At 48.8% G+C, this 21,086-nt stretch overlaps 1 protein-coding gene across 1 annotated transcript in view; it reads right to left on the bottom strand.

The window, feature by feature from the left end:
- DPP7 (dipeptidyl peptidase 7) overlaps positions 1-21,086 on the bottom strand; it is a 1,540,287-nt gene that overhangs the window by 415,692 nt on the left and 1,103,509 nt on the right. The window contains exon 8 of the mRNA XM_086921148.1: positions 957-1,075. Within this exon, the coding sequence (XP_086777274.1) occupies positions 957-1,075 (119 nt within the window). The remainder of the gene's footprint in view (positions 1-956; positions 1,076-21,086) is intronic.

Genomic DNA, 21,086 nt, shown 5'->3' with positions numbered 1-21,086 from the left:
TTTATTATTACCATACTTTAATGTTTTCCCAGCAGGAATATCATCATGGCACCTATCATTTACATTAATTAAATTCAGTTCAATTAAACAGTGCAAAACCTTCGCATCTCCTACCCTCGAGCTTTCCAAACAGATGCATTCAGGGTTTTGACTGCTAAACACAATTCTTTCATAACCTCATCAAACTCTTTAAAGTCTGATTTCTCAATAAAATCCCCTCTTACCACCAACAAAACATCTGGAAAGTCAAGGAACAATTTTTTACATCAGTAAGCAGATTCAGAAGCTCCCACTCGGGCAGGGGGCGAGTTGGAATGCTATATACATTTAGCCAGATCATTTGCTTTAACACCTACGCATTGGAGTACAAGTCGATTAAACCAGCAAGGACAAACAGAGAGAGCAGTTATGATAAGGGCAGCAGCGATCAAGGTCAGGATTCTTTAACTTTGAGGGAAATTACTAGACAGATGACAGTAGTGCGTGCTTACACACACAGACACAAACACACAAGAGTAGTGTAAGATGTTTTGGGTGTAGGACATAAACGTCACTACTGCTAACCATGGAATATCTTTTCCACGTTTCGATCAAGCATTCAAAATATACAAATGCTACAACAACTGCCTGTGAACTTTGCTGAAGTGATTCCGACTGCATTTTCTGTTGTTTCTGGCTTCAGTTACTGTTTAACGGACTTAAAACAGATTATAAACTAGAAGACAGCCGAAATACGAAAAAAGCTTTAAAAATGTTTAAAAATACGATAGATGGAAAGTGATTATACAGAAAATCTAGCACAAATTAAACTAATTAAAGGTAGAAACGGCAAAAGAAGACCTCAAAGATAAAACATATTGGGCTTTAGTAAGGGAAATTAAAAAATGCAATGGTTCCTCTCAAGTGGTGCTACTTTGATGGCAACTTTAAGCGTAAGGAAAGTGAAGTATGAATACCTGATAGTCCCACGCTTCTGCGTTTATCCCAGTACCACAGCCAGTTGGGTCAGAACATTTGGAGAACTGCTGATATATACTGTAGCAAGACACTTGTCCAGTTGAATTGTAAAATATGCCTGTGAAAGAGAACAATAAATGCTCAGTTGACTACTAAGCATTTCTTTGGAATCCACCGTGTTGGGATAGACTTTGTATCTAACAAACATAAAGTTAAGGAATAAGCAGATTTTAAAGCTGTAAGGTATATTTTTTAACCAGACAATGACGCATTTCTGTAGATGTATGTCGGTAAATCAGAAGTTCTAAATGATTCAGGGGCTCATGCATCAAGCCTTTTCCCATTCGCAAAAGGGCCGATTCGCAGAAAAGGCCTTTTTCTATGCATGAAGGTTTTGGCATTTGCAGTTTAGGTAATTGCAATTTTTTGCAACTACCTACATTGCAATGCATGTAGCCTTTCCTAAATGCGAACTGTGCATTTAGGATAATACCAAGTTGATGGTAATATGTGCATTCTTTGAAAAATGCTCAAAAATGCATTTTTCAAAATGCCATGTCGTGCACGCTTTACATTTGTACACCAGGGCCGGACTGGGAACCAAAACCGGCCCTGGCAAAGTGCTGGGACCCCCCCTCCCCGGGGCGTTGTGGGTGCCGCCGAGCTCTTTGCCAGGGCCGGTTTTTGGCCGATTTTGTTACAGTGCCTATAACAAAAACGGCCCCCAGGGGCCCCAAACCGGCCCCTCACCTGTGCGGCGCACCGGGGGATTGCCCGGTGCCCGCTATGGCCAGCCCGGCCCTGATGCGCACACACCTTTTCACATACCTTTTCTTGTGGGGAACTTCAGGCCCCCCAGGCACCCTTGGATTTGCATTCGCTATTTGCGATTAACCCATTTGGTAATCGCTTTTAGGTAATGTTAAGAAATCACATTTTTTTGTGTGATTCCTAACACTGTGTGGCAGTGTGATTGGTTACAAAATATTAGGTCAGCAAAATGAATTTTTTTCCACAAAATGTCATGAAAATTTCAAGCAAACATGATCCCCACAAAAAATTGTTTTTTCTGATATATCACGTGAGGACACACCGTCCCGCTCATTAAAAAAAAGTCACTTGCGATACAAGAGACTGGTTTAAGCAGAAAAACGCCTCTCAGCAGGGTACTATCAGTGCAAATCAGTTTCCCATAGAGAAAACTTTGGAGAAATTTCACATATACAGAACTCAAAAAATTCACCAGAATAATGAATATATTGTCACTGCCTAGCAGCAATCTCATGGGCATAGGCAACAGCCCGGCAGGAGTGAATCAAATCAAGCTAGATAAAATGAAGCTTTGATAGCCTTGCACAACAACCTCTCCCACAAGATCTAGTCGCTTTTTCAATATTATATACAACTAAGTGATAGTTGTTGCTTATTTATCTTAAGCAATTTACAACCATTGACAAAGCCAATAGTCCTGGCTTGTTGTAGGTGTAATGTTACTTGTGTTATATGTCTGGATGAATGGACAGAAGCGGCAAAATACCAGTGGGGCAGCCCACTATGCTAAGCACAGATGCCCTTAATTACAGTGGCCACGCCCCTCTGAGAGACCTCCTAGTTTTTTCTTCCACTTAAAGCCCTGCATACTGGTGAATTTTGTAAGCATATTGCTGGTGCACAAAGATTTAACACCATCAGTAGAAGCAGTTTTCAGCTGGCCACGAGGAGGCGGAGTCCCTCCGATTGAGCATGGATAAGCGCCAGGGCCTCAAAGTATCATTTCAACCAGGAAGCCAAAGCAATCAATAATTATCAAATACCATCTATAATACTTAAGAGCCTGCAATCCACGTATACAATTCCATCTCGAATTTCCAAATTACAGGCAACTTGTGATGCACCTAGTTGCCTTTAATAAAGAAAGTGTAATAACTTAAAGCATTTGAGTTCTGACATTATTACAAATGCCTGCCGAGGGGAAAGGCAGGTAACACACTATACTTAAAGCTGCACTTCACTATCTTACATGGTAAATTGGGAGATTGCACATCTACATTCCAGAGCTCCTGGGAGAAGGAATTTGGTAGAACATGAGATTAGGAATATTTGAGGAGATAATGGTGTGATAATCGTGTGAGCTAAGAATGCTGCCTCCCATGTAGGAGGCAGGGAACCGCTCTTGAAGATCCTCCATCGAAGGCTACACACATCGGCGCGCCTCGAAAAAAATGTGGGAGGAGCTGATTATGCAGGAGGGGATGTGAGGTAGAGAGGACTCTGACCCATGTGTTGTGGTCTAATCCCAGCCTGTTAATGCCGCAGGCCTAAAGATTGTCAAACATTGAACTAATCACTGGATCAACTCAAGCTACAATACCCCGAAGTGATATTGCAGGCCCCCCCACAAACAGAAGCCAAACCCTTGAACTGTAATGGGGATCATCGCAGATCCCACCTGCTACTGTGGTGGACCCTATGAATGGAAAATCTCTCCAAAGCTGCAAGAGGTGAAGAAAGAATTTCCTTAACAACCGTTTTCTTTAGCACTGACTATAAAGAACTCACATGCTCCAAGAGACAACAAGCACTGAAAATGTTAAATGGTGCAAAACTAAACTGTTATTGCTCCACAATTCGGTAGGAAGCAAATGATTTCTCGAGACCCTAATGGGTATGGTCTCCAGAAATTGAAGTGTGACCTAGTTAAAATATTACTAAGATCTAAGTTGAAGGCAGCATATGTGGGAGGGCACTAAGGGGAGGGGGAATATAGGGGAAGGTGGGAGAGGGAACGTTTGTTTTTTCTCTAACATCTAACTGCTTTCTGATGTGTTTAATTATGCACTAGAGATGCAATTCTTTTTTCTTCATATTTACAAACACACCAAGGATTTAGGGATTTTGTGGAAAGGAAGATTTTGCGGCCATAATCTGTAAATAATAAAGTACACCTTCAGTACATTTTCATTTACATTTTAATACTGCAAATCCCCTTGGCATTACTTGCCCTTATAAAGGAATTCGGCCTTCTGTGCGTCTGTGACACACCTGGTATCAACCTCCACAAGCCCACAAAAGGTCTATATCAACCTGTCCATAATATGTTAGTTTGTGGCAGCTTAGAATCTGAGGTACTGAAGAAAAATAAGACCTACAAATTCAATCAATCTCCATCCAAGTAGTGAATGAGATGTCCAAACCAACCTCAGCTTTATAATGAAGCTGCAGCCCACTCACTCACCTTCTGTGCTACTGGCGCACGCAGAGAGAGTGCATTAGATTTTATTTGGGTCAGGCCACCGGTGTAAACCAGAGAAGCGCACCTAATATATTAAACAAAGCATAAACAATGCAGTCAACGGGTATCATTTTTACAGTCGTACACGGAATAAAATGTAAACATTTTCCAAACAGCTGTCGAACGCATGGCTGAACCTGAAAGGTTTCATTGTCCCAATCTATAAAAATAGACGAGTCTCCCGGCTAAAAACCATGCAGATCAATCACTTTAATGGACACTAAAGCGAAGATTTTCACCAGCACGATTCTGAAAAATATCCATGAGTGTGAAGGAGAGGAAGGCATAATTCCTCTGTAACGCGGATTCATTGCAGGGCTTTCTACTATCGATAAGTTTTCATACTCCAACACCTGAAACAAAATAGAAGGGCTGGCTCTAGGCCACCTTTCTGGATTTCCATCGGCCTTTGAAAGCATCAAATGGAACTCTATGGCCAGGACTACAAAAATAACATTAAACCCTCTCAACTCACTTACAAAGTAATTCTACACAGATAAGACCCCCACGAGTGCGAAGTGGTTTAAATGGCTAACTGTGGGCGGCATTCAAGGCAGTCATAAGGGGCGAGTTAATTGCCATTGCGGCGGCGGAAAATGCGGAGAGGGCCCGTAAGAGGGATGAGCTCTCCTCTCGCACAAAGGAATTGGAGCAGGTACACCAGAGGACTGGGATGCCGCGGGTGTGGAAACAGCTGCGAGTGGCACGTCAACAGCTAGCAGTATTAGATCAAGACAGGGCAGAATATGCGGCACTGCGGGTACGACATGCATACTACACGGGGGCGACAGATGCGGGAGACTGTTGGGCCGAGCACTTCGCGAGCAACAACAGCGACACTCAGTGCAGGAAATACACACACAGGACGGGGTTTCGGTAACGGAGGACGGGGCTATAGCGCAGGCATTTAGTGACTTTTATACCACATTATACGAGGGGGCTGCTCTGGAGCCAAAGGATGGAACGGCCTTCCTGGACTCGGTGTCCCTACCGGCTTTGTCACCAGCACAATCGGAACTCCTTGACAAGGAGATCCGCCCTGAAGAAGTCATTACCGCAATTGCCCGCCTCAAGTTGGCCAAGGCGCCGGGACCGGATGGCTTTACCGCCACCTTTTATAAAAATGTTCTGCCCCCAGGTCGCACCTTTGCTGACTGCCCTCTTTAACTCCTTTTCAGAGCCAGGCACCATCCCAAGAGACCTGATGAGTGCCAGGATTTCGGTCATTCCCAAACCGGGGAAGGACCGAACGCAATGCGGGGGCCTACTGCCCTATCTCGTTGCTTAACATAGATCTGAAGCTTTACACCAGCATACTGTCGAAGCGGCTGGGTCCCCTCATGCAGGGTCTGATAGATCCGGACCAGGCCGGCTTTATCCCGGAGCGGCAGACGGTCGACAATACCAAAAGGGCGCTCCACTTAGTGGAACGAGCCTCCAGGTTGCCGGGAGAGTTCATGATGTTGGCAATTCGATCGTGTCTACTGGCCGTACTTGGAACAGGTGCTCATCAAGGCAGGGTACGGCGAGAATTTCTGTACATGGGTTCTGAACTGTTATACCTTCCCCACAGCGGCGGTTCGGGTGAACGGCTACTCATTGCCCACATTCCCCATCGAGCGCGGAACTCGGCAGGGGTGTCCGCTCTCACCCCTGCTCTTCGCGCTGTATATGGAACCCCTAGCGCAGGCCATGCAATCGCATCCGACCATCAAGGGGATTAAATTCGGGGCTCATATCCACACGATCAGCCTATACGCTGATGACGTCTTGCTTTCCTTTGCTTCCCCTGCGACCTCCCTGCCGGCTTGAGCGGCCATCCTGGAGGCGTTTTTGCAAAGGCCTCTGGCTTTAAGGTTCACATGGCGGAATCAGTAGCCCTTGACCTCTCCCTAGAGGCACACACACGGGCCTCCCTAGAAGCACAATTCCCCTTCCAATGGGCAGACGGTGCAGTCCCCTACCTAGGCATACAATTGGAGGCCACGCTACCAGAAACGGTGCGTCTCAACTATGCTGACCTTAGTCGCACTATCCGCGCGGAGATCGGGCGGTGGCGGCACCTTCCATTATCTTGGCTGGGCCGAGTGGCAGCAGTAAAGATGACAATCCTCCTGCAAGTTTTATACATTTTTTGGGCTATCCTGCTCCGTCCCCCGGAGGGATGGATTCGCTGCACGCAATCAGCTAGCTCAGTTCGTGTGGAATGGGAAACGGCCCAGGCTCAAACTGAGGCTAGCGATGCTCCCACCGGAGAGCGGTGGGCTGGGACTGCCGGATTTGCATCTCTATAACCAAGCGACCCAACTCAGGACCTTCGTGGAATGGAGCAAATGGGAATAGGAGCGCCATTGGTTGTTTCAGGACCAAGCAGTCTCGGGGCGTCCCCTCCAGGAGGTGCCTTTCTTGCGGCGGCAGCACCGGTCCCCTAACCTATACGCCTCCTTCATCACGAGGGTACCGCTAGAGGTCTGGGATCGAACATGTGTCCTGCACGACCTAACAACCTTCCCGTCTCCCCTCACACCCCTGTTGGAGAATCCTGACTTCAGCCCGGGTGGGGATGTCCAGGCTTTTGCACGGTGGCGCCCGGCAGGTTGCAGATGCCTCTTCCACATATATTCAGGTGAGGAGGTGATGCCTTTTGAGGAATTCCGGAAGACCTATGACCTCCTCGCTATCTACAAGTCTGACATTGGGCGCTTCAACCCCAGGTCTGAGGCGACGCCACACGCAAGCTCAGTAAATATGAATACTGGCTTCTCTCGCGCACTACAGATAAACAACTTATTTCAGACATATATCAACTCCTCCTGGACAGATATTCACGAGTTTACAATGCAGGACGGGCGCGGTGGGAGAAGGAATTGGGGCGGACACTGCGCAACAAAGAATGGGAGGACATTTACTATTGCGCCAGACACTCGGCCTATCACATGGGGTTGACTGATACATTTACCAAATTAGTAACCTATTGGTACTACACACCGGAACGCTTGCATGAGATGGGTCAAATGGGGGATGCACTATGCTGGCGGGGCTGCAGGGCTGAGGGGCACTCTAACACACCTTTTGTGGGATTGTAGTCTTATACAGAGTTACTGGAAACTGATTCTGGATGAAGTCGGTGCCCACTTTGAGACAGAGATCCCGCGATACCCTGCCTATGTGCTATTGGGGCTCCCTAACGCTCTAACCTATCCTCTGAGAGCCCGTAGGGGTCGATTGATAGCGATAGCGCTGGGTTCGGCTGTACAGGCTCTGTTAGCCCTGTGGCATTCCACGCAAGTCCCCACCCTCCAGAACTGGCTGTGGCGACTCTAGTCTGTCCTTGGTATGGAGAAACTCTCTTTGGTGAAAGCTGGGGAGGGGTCGAAATATGCGGAGCTGTGGCAGCCCTTTTTATCCCTGCTAGCCCCGAATTCCGAGAAGTGACCTGTCCTAGGTATTTACGGTTGCTCCGCTTATCACAAGTGAATGACGAATCTGGATGAATGTATGAGGTATGAGTGTGGGGTTGGACGAAGGATCCGGAGGATGGGGCTTTGGGTATTGGTTGAGGGGATGAGTTACGGTTCGATGTTTTCTTTTCTTCTTTTTTTGTGGCTCCTGAGCGTTGGATAATCTCTGCTGGTTGAGCTCGTGGCTCCCAAGAACTACAAGACATTGGGACTTTTGCTTGGAATAGAGCTCGGCAGATCTTGCTATGCATCGCAAACGTTGTTATCTGTATTATTTTATGCCATCTCCCAGCTGTATGTAAGAGCCCTTTCTTTTTTGTTTTAGCTTATTTTTTTCGCAAATAAAGAGATTTAATACTAAATGGCTAACTGACACAAACATTCACCATTAAATCTGGGGTAAAACAAAACTGCCAACTGGCTCTATTTTTGTTCAATATATACATGTTTGCCCTACTAAATAAACTAGTGAAAAGTGATGAGGTTGCGTAAAAAGTTCAGAACATCTCCACTCCAATCCTACTCTACGCTGATGATTCACTATCGCTCTCCAAACGCTCTAAAAAATTATTCTCACAGACAGAAAATTGCTGCAAAACAAACCGCATCGTGATCAACTAAGGAACAAGTGAGATCATGACCTAGAGCCCCAAATATGTGAAACCAAGTGTCAAACAAATCTCCATGGAGAGAAAACCGGCTAAAAGGGTCAAGATTCAACTACTTGGGCATAACCTTTGCCACCTCAGACTCCTGCAAACCTCACTAAGAACAATTATTCAGAAAGACAGAAGTGATAGGTAGGGGAGACACTCTCTTCTTTGGAGGTGGGATGCTGTCCTATGTTCCAATCATATACTGTAGAAGGCTACCCAGAGTAACTGTGCTTTCTTGTCAGGACCGAAGAAGTTATGCTTGAGCCTCCTGAAAAATCAATCATCAATCAATCAGGTGTTTATTAAGCGCAACTACTCACCCGTAAGGGTCTCAAGGCGCTGGGGGGGGGGGGGGGGGGGGGGTCGCAGGTTCCAGTCCATCAAGGAGGGGGTCTGTCGAAGAGCCAGGTCTTCAGGTTTCTTGCGAAGATGGGGAGCGATGTTATCTGTCTGAGGTGGAGCGGAAGGTCATTCCAGGATCTGGCCGCGCGGAAAAAGGAGTGGCCTCTCAACCTGGTCTTTCTGGTGCGGGGGACCACAGAGTAGGAGAGCTGGGCTGATGGTAGGATCCTTTGGGGTGCGAGGGATTTGAGTCGGCTGTTAAGGTATGCTGGTCCCGTGTCGTGGAGGGCCCTGTGAGCGTGGGTTAGCATCTTGAAGCTGACTCTAGCTTCGATGGGGAGCCAGTGGAGTGTGCGCAGGTGCTGGGAGATGTGGCAGTGTCTTGGAAGGTTGAGGGCTAGTCTTGAGGCGGCGTTTTGGATGTTCTGTAGCTTGCGGGTGAGGTTTTTGTTTAATCCGGCATAGAGTGTATTGCCATAGTCGAGCCTGCTGGTGATCAGGGCGTGAGTGACGGTCTTCCTGTGTTCGAGGGGGATCATTGAAGGTCTTACGTAGGAGGAGGAGGGTGTAGAAGCAGGAGGATGAGACAGAGTTGATCTGGCGGTCCATTTTGAGCTCCGAGTCCAGGATGATTCCCAGGTTGCGTGTGTGATCTGTGGGGGTGGGCGGGTTCAGAGGGCGGGGGCCACCAGGTTTTGTTTCAGGCATCGGTGTTTGGGCCCATGATGAGTACTTCCGTTTTGTTGGTGTTTAGTTGTAGGCAGCTGTTTTTCATCCATTTGGCAACTGCTTCCATGCCTTCTCGAAAGTTGTGTCTAGCAGTGTTGGGTACGTTGGACAGGGATAGGATGAGTAGGGTGTCGTCTTCGTATGACACAATGTTGAGTCTGTAGATTCTGACTATGGGGCGAGCGGAGCCATGTAGATGTTGAAGAGCGTAGGGCTGAGGGAGGACCACTGGGGGACTCTACAGGTGGTAGGTGTAGGGTCCTAGAGGAAAGGGGGGAGTCTGACCCGCTGCGTTTCTCAGGAGGGCGGTTTGCGTACTGTGTTTTTTTCTGAAGCCGGATTGGGAGGAGTTGAGGATGTTGTGCTCTTCGATGAATGTGGCGAGTTTGCTGTTGATGGTTTTCTTGATGACTTTCGCTGGTAACGGGAGCAGGGAGATGACTCTGTAGTTTTTTTAGGTCAGTGGGGTCTGCCGAGGGTTTCTTCAGGAGGGGTTGATCTCAGCGTGTTTCCAGTTGGCAGGGAACAAGGTGGTTGCCAGGGAGCGGTTGATGGTGTGGCAGAGCAGGGGTGAGATGGTGGCGGCTCTGTTGAAAATGTGGTGGGGCAGGGGTCCTTGGGGGCCCTGGAGTGGATTCATTTCATCATCTTCAGTGTTTCTTCTGTGGTGAGGGCTGACCAGTTGTCAATCGCTGGCTTCATGGTGTCAGGGGTAGTTGGTGAGGGTTTGGTGTGTTGGTTGTCTTCGTCGAAGTTGTCGTAGATGCTCTTGATTTTGTTGAGGAAAAAGGTGCAGAGTCGGTTGCAGAGGTCTTGTGAGGGAGGGATGTCGATGGACTCGCTGGTTGGTTGGGCGAATTCGCTGATGATGTTGAAGAGTTCTTTGCTGTTGTGTGCAGAAGTGGAGATTCAATCTTCAATCGCTTTTGTCCTTGTTTTTCTGATGAGTTGGTGGTGGGCGTTGGTGGCGGCTCTGAACTTGTTGTGGGCTTCTGTGGATTTGGTGTTCCTTCAGGCCTTTTCGAGGAGGCAGCAAATTCATCTGGACTCTCGAAGTTCAGTGGTGAACCATCTAGCTTTCTTGGCGTGGATGTTGTTGTTTTTCTTGAGGGGGGCTATGGTGTTGGCTCTGTCGGAGATCCATCTGTGCAGGGTTCGGGCTGTGGTGTTGGAGTCGACGTTTTCCTTGATGGTTGGGGTGGAGTTGCTGAGTGATGAGGTTAGCTGGTCGTCGGTGATTCTGGTCCAGTTTCTTCGTGGGAGCAGGTGATGGTGTCTGTGGATGGTGGGTGTTCTGAAGTTGAAGTGGACACATCAATGGTCAGTCCATGGGAGTTCGGTGATGTGGCTGAAGGTGATAGAGTTTCTTGTTGTGAAGAGGGGGTCGAGGGTGTGTCCTGCTGAGTGTGTGGGTTTGGTCATGATCTGGCGGAGTCCAATGTTGTGGAGGTTGTCCAGGAGGGATGTGGTGCTGGGGTTCAGTTGGCTGTTGAGATGGAAGTTGAGGTCTCCAAGAAGGGAGTAGTCGAGGGATGCAATGGCATGCAGGAAGATGATGTCCGTGATGGAGTTGGCAAAAAGTCTGAGGGGTCCTGGGGGTCAGTAGATGAGGGTCCCTCAGAGGATGGAGGTAGGGCTGGCCAGTATCTTGAAATGAAGGTGTTCCATGAGGTCTGGGGGCTCGTCGGGGAGTGTGCTCAGGCGGAGGGTGGATTTGTGGACAATGGTGATTCCTCCTCCCGGGCGGGTGTGGCGGTCCTTCCTGGAGATCTTATACCCTTGGGGAATGGCGATGGCGATGTCTGGTCCAGAGGTGGTGTTGGTCCAGGTTTCGGCGAAGAATGCTACGCCCAGGGTGGTGCTGTCTAGGAGGTCCTAGATTTTGGTGGTGTGTTTGTGGAGGGATCGGACGTTGAGGAGGATGCATTGAAGGGTTTTCGGTTCGGTTGTGTTCTTGTGGGCGGGTTGCGAAGGGTCCGTGGTCTTGGTGGTGCTGCAGGTATGCTGGCAGCGGTGACAGCTGAAGGGTCCGTGAGTGTCGGCTGGTGATGCTAGCTTGCAGTTGTTGTTGCGGCCTGGGTTGGGAACGTGGAGTGCCGCTGGGTCGTAGCGTTGGCAGTAGAGAGATCCAAGGTTCCTGGCGCTGGTTGCAGTCGGGTCACAGACGGGCTTGCCTTTGGCGAGTCGCTGGCGCGACCGCCATTAAGTAGGGGTTGGGGAGGGCTGGATAGCTGGGAGTGGGGAGGGGAGCTGGATTGGGCTGGTTGCACTGGTCGGCTCGGGGGGAGGGGTCGTGGGGGCAGCAGCGGGGGGAAAAACGGGATGAAAAAGGCAAAAGAACAAAGGCAAAAAGAGAGAAAAAAGTGCAAATAAAGCAGCAAAAGTGCAAGAAAGAGTGGAGGAAAGACACAGAAGGAGAGTGAAGGGGGGAGCTTGAAATGAGGGAAATATGACAGAAAATGGAGGGAAGACCCATAAGGAGAGTGAAGGGGGGAGATAGAAGTGAGGGAAAAACGAGTAAAAAAGCAGAGAGAGAGAATGGAGACAGAGGTCCTCTGGACGACCAGGGATGAGGCGCAGGTGAAACCTGAGGGTGGATGAGGGACTCGAACAACAACATTCGAGAGTGCAGGGGCTCGGGAGAAGGCCTCACTTACTGGTGGATCTGCGAGGGAGGGAGAGCAATTTCACTGACAAAGAATCGGTGGTCTTGCTCCTTATCTTGATCTTATTTCTAATTAAAGGTGACAGCTGTGTATGAATACAGCTCACTGAGGTGAGAGCTAATGTCCCAGAGTTTCAGCCTTTTGATCAAATCATGTCTTCAGGCATTTGAGTGACTGTGGCAGCCACTGAAGGTTTGCTTGGGATCAAGCAACTGTGAAAAGCAGTTTAAATTGGACATTTGTCAATTGAAAAGTATTCTTCAAGTGTTCTTCTTCCAATGTCCTGAAGAGAGGCCTTTATTAACATGGTCAAAATGCATCGACTGTCAAAATTGAAGGAGTCCTTTTCAAAAGTGAATATGTTAAGGTTTCTAGGCACACACATTAAGGCCAAGAGGGCAGGACACACCCTTAGGTGTGTACTGCAAATGGACTACCATCCACATGGACACTGTGACAGAAGTAAGAAATACAGCTATCATTTTTTCTAACCACTGGAAGACAGAAGAAAAATAGATAGCTGTCAAAGTGACTTTATACATTGGTGTACAGTTGGATATGTGTATGTTCCTTTTATGTGTTTGATATTGTGTGTGTTGTGTTTTTCAATCAATCAATCAATCAAACATTTGTAGAGCGCGCTACTCACCCGTGGGGGTCTCAAGGCACTAGAGGGTAGGGGAAGAGGAAGCAGCTACTGATCCAACAGCCAGGTCTTGAGAAGCCTCCTGAAGGTCAGCAGGTCCTGGTTCTGTCGCAGGAGGGTGGGGAGGGTGTCCATGACTTGGCAGCGAGGTGCGAGAAAGATCTGCCGCCGGTGGTCGTTCGGCAGATGCGTGGGGCGAGGTCAGCAGAGCAAAGCTGGCGGTTCGGGGTGTAGAAGGTGAGTCATTCGTTGAGGCATGCTGGTCCGGTGGAGTGCTTTGTGCGTGTGGGTGAGGACCTTGAAGGTGATCCTCTTGCTGACTGGAAGCCAGTGTCGGTCTCTCAGGTAGGCGGTGATGTGGCTGTGGCGGGGGATTCCGAGGATGAGACGTTTTGTATGCGTTGAAGTCTTTTCTGGAGTTTGGCTGTGGTTGCTGCCTAGAGGGCGTTGCTGTAGTCCAGCCTGCTGCTGACAAGGGCTTGGTTGAACCCCAGGTTGCAAGCGTGGTTGGTTGGTGTAGGGGCAGTTCCCAGCGAGGCCTGCCACCCGGAGTTGTCCCATGCGGAGGGGGTGCAGCCGAGGATGAGGACCACCGTCTTGTCAGAGTTCAGTTTCAGGCGGCTGGTCTTCATCCACTCTACGACGGCCTTCATTCCCTTGTGGAGGTTGGATTTGGCGGTGGCCGGGTCCTTGGTGAGGGAGAGGATCAGCTGGGTGTCGTCGGCGTACAAGATGTTGAGGTGGTGCGCTCGGACTATGTTGGCGAGATGCGCCATGTAGATTTTGAAAAGGGTCAGACTGAGGGAGGATCCTTGGGGTACGCCACAGGTGATCGCGGTGGCATCGGATCGGAATAGGGGAATGCGGACTCTCTGGGTTCTGCCGGTGAGGAAGGAGGTGATTCAGTTCAGGGTTTTGTCGCTACACAGGAACCCTATGTCAATAAAACCGATTTATGATAAATCGGCCTTCCCCAGCATGGTAACCCACATGACCAATCTCCCATCTTCTGTCATGAATCATCAGTAAAAGGAAGCTGTTATTGGTGCAAGGACAAGAATCGATAAAGATGAATTGTAACTTTCATTGCATGGGGCCTTCTACCCCCTCTGTCATGTATTCACAATACCACATGTGAGCAAAGGTGACACCTTTGCCAGAAACCGGTCCTCGGTAGCTTGTTTCCGGTCCAGGGAAGGCATGGCTTGGCAGTTCGGGCTGGACTGTTCCCATGAGGCACAGGGTCAGACTGATTTACATATGGCTATGTCTGAACTGGGGTGGCAGAGTGGGCTAAAGAACGGTGATGGATTAAACCCAGATCAGTTGACTGGGGTGAGTGCTTGTATTATCAACGCTCCGTCCATCATTTCCTTTGGTTTTTCTTTGTTCGCCATAAGTTGGCAGGGTATGCTCAGACGTGAGTCCCTTGCTCACTTTGCCACTGGATTCAAGCAAGCCGGGCTGAAGACGGCTGAAAAGCCAGAAACCGGTCCTCGGTAGCTTGTTTCCGGTCTAGGGAAGGCATGGCTTGGCAGTTCGGGCTGGACTGTTCCCATGAGGCACAGGGTCAGACTGATTTGCATATGGCCATGTCTGAACTGGGGTAGCAGAGTGGGCTAAAGAACGGTGATGGATTAAACCCAGATCAGTTGACTGGGGGTGAGTGCTTGTATTGTCAACGCTCCGTCCATCATTTCCTTTGGTTTGACACTTTTGATTTGAACAATTCCTACAGAAATATCCAGCCATTACATGCCAAGGCCAGAACATTACAAACTACATTTACTTCTGTATGAGGTTGAATACCCTGAAAAATTACATTTGATAGATACCTGTCACACCTCCCTTCACCTGCAGAGCTCCAAAGCACTCTATCCCATTCCCTCCCAATCCATCTCCCATTCCACACATCATACACAAACTATACTGAATGTTTTTAATGTTCTTAACCTTCGTATGCAAAAGGTAAACATTACCAAACAAAAATAGAAAGTTAAGTTTGTCAAAATGGCTGGTGCTGATGAGCAGACTTCCAAAAGCACGGTCAGCCAACTACTCTCCAGCCTGGAGCAGCATTTGTGGTGCAATACAGTGCAAGAACCACTAAGTATGGATTTATGTTACAGATTCATCACCTCCTGTGTCCCTTATTTGTCTTTCACTCTTGCGGCTCCGAGCTGTGTGAATTACACTAAAAAACCAATTATGTGTGGGGAAGAGACACTGTTCAACTTTCTTAGGGGGATTTCCCCAAAACCTTTCGCTTTCCTGGTTTTTGCCCACTCTCTTATCCTGACCTTAGGATTCTGTGCACTTTCCCACTGAACTGCAGTGGCCAAGGGTTCATGTCCATCCCACACATGCTGTGCTGGGGTGCTTTCTTGTATGGCTTACCTGTGAGTGCCTGGGGAAAGGGTACACCACATACCCAGGGCGGGGGCGACACAGGCTAAAGGAGGGACGTAGCACTGACTGTGCTACCCCCCACATACGAGTCTAGCAAACATGCTTTATACTAAGGCTGGCCTGACTCACTCCATGGCCCACCCTGAGAGAGCTGTTCCCTACTACCACACTGGAGTAGGTTAGAGGCCGGGTAGGGACAGCTGCCTTGTGTGCTACCAGAGTAGGGATGAACCCCGATGTGGTTTCCCTACCTAGGGTGGTGGCTCACCCTATGGAGAACACCTCTAGGTTGTGGCCGATGCCCTCGTATGGCCATAGGACCTGGGGCACGTTCATACTGTCAAGGCAGCATGGAAGTGTGCATACCCTTCCTATACCGTAAGGAAGGGGTGCTATCTATGGGTTCTACAAAAGGGACCGGTTTGCCAGTGCAGGCTGGTGTGTCTGGGCACTTGCACCTAGGGTAGTGGTAACCAGGTGGTCAGCATGCCAGTGGAGGCCGGTGAGCGCACATCCACATATGTTGGTGTAGAACCGGGCCCCAGCATGTTTTTGCAGGCTGGGTCTTGGGGGAGGGCAGATTTGCACCAAGGGTGTTTTTCACATGAGTGGCCAGCCAGCCAGTGCAGATTGGGGTACACATTGCACTGCTAGTTTTTTGGACTACTTGACCCGCCTGCCATTGCAGACTGGGATTCATAGTGCACCGCTGGTATTCCAAAATACATGACCAGCCTGCCACTGCAGAATGGGGTGAGTGGTCCACTGCTGGTATTCCCAAATAAGTGACCAGCCTCCTATTGCAGGCTGGGATGCGAGGTGCACCGCTGATGCGTCCAACTATGTGACCAGCCTGCCATCACAGGCTGGGCTGCGTGGTACACCGCTGGTATTTCCAAATACGTGACAAGCCTGCCAGTGCAGTCTGGGGTGAACTTTGCACCAATGGTGCACCTAAACCTATGTCCAGCTTGCCATTGCTGGCTGGTGGGTGCACCGGCATGGATGGTGTAGCTTAATATGTGTTCAGCTTGCCTGGTACCAAGGGCTGCGACCCTACAGTGCAGTAGCGCAGTCTCATCATGAATAAATGAATGAATTAAATGTCATTTATAAAGCGCGATGCCTACCCGGAGGCCTCCAAGCGCGGAGGGCAGAGCAGAGGATGAGTGCAGATCTAAAAGAGCCAGGTTTTTAAGAGCTTACGGAATGAGAGCAGATTGGGCTCTTTCCACAGATGAAGAGGAAGGGCATTCCAACTGATGGTCCCATTGTATGAAAAGGAGCACCCACCACATCTGGCTCTCCTTATTCTGGGTAGTAGGGCAAGAAAAGAGGCAGTTGACCGAAGGTCTCTCCTCGGTTGATAGTGAGTGATCAGAGATTGAAGAATGGACGGGCCGTTCTTCCATAATGCTTTACGGGCCAAGCACATAGCCTTAAACTGGATCCTTTCCCTGATCGGCAACCAGTGTATACTTCTTAGAGCTTGTTTAGCGGATTGCCGCTTTGGAATTTGAAGAAGTCTGTGGGCGGCACAGTTTTGAGTAATTTGGAGCTTATTGATGTTATGCCGAGGAGCTCCTACATATAAGGCATTCCCGTAATCCAAGCGGGAGAGGATCAGGGCTTGGACCATGATCTTTCTGGTGTGAAAAGGGAGAAGGGGGAGGACCTTGCGAAGCATACTTAATAGGCCAAAGCAGGCCCTTGAGAGCTTCACTGCCTGAAGATTGAAAGACAGGGAACAGTCAAGCCAGATACCGAGGCTCTTAATCTGGTCTTTAGGGATTGGGGCGGGGTCCAGGCAGTCGGGCCAAAGCGATGCGAATCAAAGGAGGGGGTGTTGCCCAAGAGCATAAGCTCTGTCTTGTCCCCGTTCAGTTTAAGGCATGAGAGTTCCATTCCCTTGGCAACCTCCTCTAGGCAGGAGCCTAGGGTGCTAGATGACACCTCGGGTGGTTAAGCGCCAGCACGAGCTGAGTGTCATCTGCATAGGTGATGATTTTTATGCCAAATGAATGGACAATCTCTGCCAAGGGTCTCATATAAATATTATACAGCGTGGAGCTCAGGGCAGAGCCCTGAGGCACCCCACAGCGGAGAGGAAGACCTTAAAGGAGAGTTCACTAAGGAAGGACTGCAGCCAGGCTAATGCTGAACCAGACACTCCTAGATTCTTGAGTCTGAGGTTCAATGTATTATGGTTAACAGTGTGAAATGCGGCACTGAGATCAAGAAGGATAATTGCCACATTGCCCCCTTGATCTAGGATCCTTCTTGCTTCCTCTGTCCCAGCAAGCAGGGCGGTCTCAGTGCCAAGCTGGGGACGAAATCCAGTCTGGGAGGGGTGAAGTAGATTATTAGATTCCAGAAAGGCTACAGGTGTAGTGTTTATATGTCTCTCGAGAATCTTGCTCACCTAAGGCAAGAGAGAAATGGGATGGTAGTTAGCCAAATTAAGGTTAGGTTTTTAGAAGGGCTTTAACCATTGCACATTTCCAGGCCAGTGGAACTATACCTGTAGAGATAGATGAGTTCACCTGGTCAAGAATAACAGGGCGGATAATATCTGCAACCAGGGTGAGGACCTGGGGGGAGCGGGGTCCATGGGAGAGCACGATTTTATGTTAGCCATAATTAGGTCCAATGAGGCAGAGTCCAGGAGGGAATATTGTGCTAATAGGATTTGGGTTCCTACGATCGGCTAAGAGGAGAGAAGTGTGGGGTGGGTGGTCTGAAAGGACGGAAGAGATAGAGTTTGGGTCCCTACGATCGACTTCGAGGAGTGAAGCATGGGGTGAGCAGTCTGAGAGGTTGGAAAAGACAGGTAAATGTTTTGAATTTTCTGTTGAAAAAACTCTGCCAGGTTATTAGTGGGTAAGTGCATTATCCAATGTAGGAGGTTTCTGAGGCAATTTAATAAGGGTCTTAGCAATTTTAAAATGTTCTCGGCTGACTTAAGTTTCTGTTTTATAAAAGGCAGCTTGGGCAATTTTAATTTCAGATTTGTAGGATCTAATGGATTCCCTGTACTCTGCTTTACTGAGATCTGAATAATTCAGTCTCCATCTCCTTTCAAGCATTCTGCAGCGTTAAGTTCCCTCAACTTAGGAGTGGACCACGGTGCAGTTTTCAGCCTGTTGGTTATACGAGAGGGTTTCTTGGGGAGTACTATATCGAAGGAACCTTCAAAAGTTACATTTCTCATTAAGCATTGGCCAAGTTATGGTTTAGGTCACTGGTGGGTCTGGTGGTTTCCAGAACCAAATTCCACTGATCGACAGGAAGCCCGGACCAGTTCTGCTCTCGGATCAAAATTGTATGGGGAAGGAGGGGGGGACGGAGATGGGGGGAGATTGGCAAACAAGTCTGGAAATCTCCCATGTTAAGGGGATCAAAGAGTGATCAGTCCAGGGAAGAGGGACGGGGAGTCCTACAGTAAGTATGCTACAATTGCTGAAAACAGGATCCAATAAATGCCCTTTACTGTGGGTAGGTTTCAGCACTTTCTCCATGAACTGGAGTGCTGAGAGATTCTCGATCAGTTCATTGGCCAAGATGTCAGAAGGATCATTTAAGTGTAGATTAAGGTCACCAAGCGGGAAACAACGCTTACAACGCAACTTTTACAACGCACTACCTTTACAACAAAACTTTTACACCGCAACATCCATTACAACGCATGCCATTACAACACAACCATTACAACGCATGTCACTACAACGCATACCACTACAACGCATACCTTTACAACGCAGTCATTACAACGCATACCATTACAAGGCATACCTACACTATCCAACACTTACCCTACTGTTGCACCCCCTGGAGTTAGAATAGTAATTTGTACCCCTACACTATCCAATACTTACCCTACTGTTGCACCCCATGGAGTTAGAATAGTAATTTTTACCCCTACACTATCCAATACTTACCATATATGCAATGTAATGGTATGCGTTGCAATGGTATGCGTTGTAAATGTAGTATGCGTTGTAGTGGAATGCGTTGTAATGGATGTTGCGGTGTAGAAAATGCGTTGTAAAGGTATGCGTTGTAACGACATACATCCCACCAAGCATAGTGAAGTTAGCTGGCCCCAAAGTTACGTCGGCAGCAACAGTGGGAAGTGCATCAAGAGAGTGTCTAGGGCTGCTTGGGGGGGTGGTAAATTAAAGGACCGGAGAAGGTGTTAATCGAAAAGACTTCTAAGGTAAAAAAAAAAAAAACATTTCCAGTGGTAAAGGTGGCTTTGTCATGACCCACGCAGAAATGACACTATTAGAACGTGGGCATTTCTATGCTCTAAAATTCTCTTGTGTGCTTTTGTGCTTAGCTCCAGTCCACACTGGAGGTTTGGGGAGCAGGGAGAGGTTTTGACACTTGGCCTTTGGAGCTAGATCATGGTCCGACTACAGCTCAGGATCTGCATTCCACGGCCTCATGACAGATAAGACTGAAATTTAGGAGACATCTGTGGTTCAAAGGGAGACCATCTGTCCAACCACCGGCAACTTCAAAGGCACACCGTAATAGAACTACCAGTGCCCCACTTCAGTAAAGGATGAGATACACTTGTGGGGATATGGGACCAGAGAACCTGGAACTGCATGGTGCACACTGCCACAGGAACTCTGCTGTGCACAAGGAGGATACCTGCCATTGAGAAGGACTGTGTGCCCTTTTTGAATAGTGGCTGGGCTGGGCCAACTAACTGCTGCTGTGTGGCACCTTAAAGTGTGCTCTCCAATTCCTTGTCAAGCTTACTCCTGTTTTTTGAGGTCTCAGGGACATCAAAGATCTCCTACGAGGGACTTCCAGCGTATACATGAGACACCAGGAGTGCGGTGCCCTAGCAACTGCCCATATCACCGGCTGACATCCACCTGGTAGTACGGAATGGACGCAAGACTCAGAATAGTGCTTGGAGTCCAGATTGCAACGTGTGGAGCTCAGAAGTCTTGCCCAAATCGAAGGCATGTGGCCCCCTCATCGTGGGAACCTTGGCACACAAACACCTTATTGGTGGTAAGCAGATTCACTGGTTGCTGGATCCAAAGTGACCCGCTTTGTCGATCGTGCTGCATATATCTCATGTCACACACCGACTGCATGCTCATTGCATGCAGTGTCCGATTGCTCATTTAGTGCGGTGTTCGATTCACAGGTTGCAGCCCTCGGTGATGGGGGCGTTATAGTAGTAGTGCCTCATTCTACCTCTTGAAGTTGCTGCCTATGGGTGTGTGCCAGATTGTCTGTTGTGACAAATATTAACCTGCACTGGATGTTGTGCCTCATTTCCAGGGAGGGACATAATTGCGACTCTCCGTTGTGTGTGTGACCAGAATTGGCAGGTGCAACTCATATAATTGCACACCAATTGTTGTGCCCTGATTTTCTAGTATGACCAAGATCACTGTGCACCGGACGGTGTGCCTCCTTCTAAGGGAGATACTGATTTTGCAACTCTTCATTGTGTGTCCAAGACGGCCTGGAGCGACTCATATCATCACACACCAGACGTTGTGCCTAGATGCAACTTGGACAAACATGTGCCTGACGGGGAGACTCTTCCTTCCGAGAGGCCCCCCTACCCTGCTTCACTCTTTATTTCTCGCTCGTTCCTTTCCAGCCCTGATCGTGGCACAGCAATTATCCTCTCTTCACCGGGTTTTCCCCGGCGGCATTGTGGTGCCAGGTAGTATTGCCTGGCTGGAGCCTGAATGGTGAGAGTGATTGCCTTGTGCTGCAGGAACACTTCAAAGAATGATCAGAAGCAGGTCAAGATACGGTGTGACCTCAGTGCTCTGCAGAATTGGCCTGGTGCCAGAAGGCCCTTGTGGACCCGAGTAGCTGTGCGGAGTGAGTGGGTGCATGGGAGCGACAGTGGGTGAACCGCCTGTGATTCACGATCCTGTCTGGATG

The sequence above is a fragment of the Lissotriton vulgaris genome, chromosome 5 (genome assembly GCF_964263255.1).
Source record: "Lissotriton vulgaris chromosome 5, aLisVul1.2, whole genome shotgun sequence".
Taxonomy (NCBI): Eukaryota; Metazoa; Chordata; class Amphibia; order Caudata; family Salamandridae; genus Lissotriton; species Lissotriton vulgaris.
This window is presented reverse-complemented; position numbering and strand designations above follow the sequence as displayed.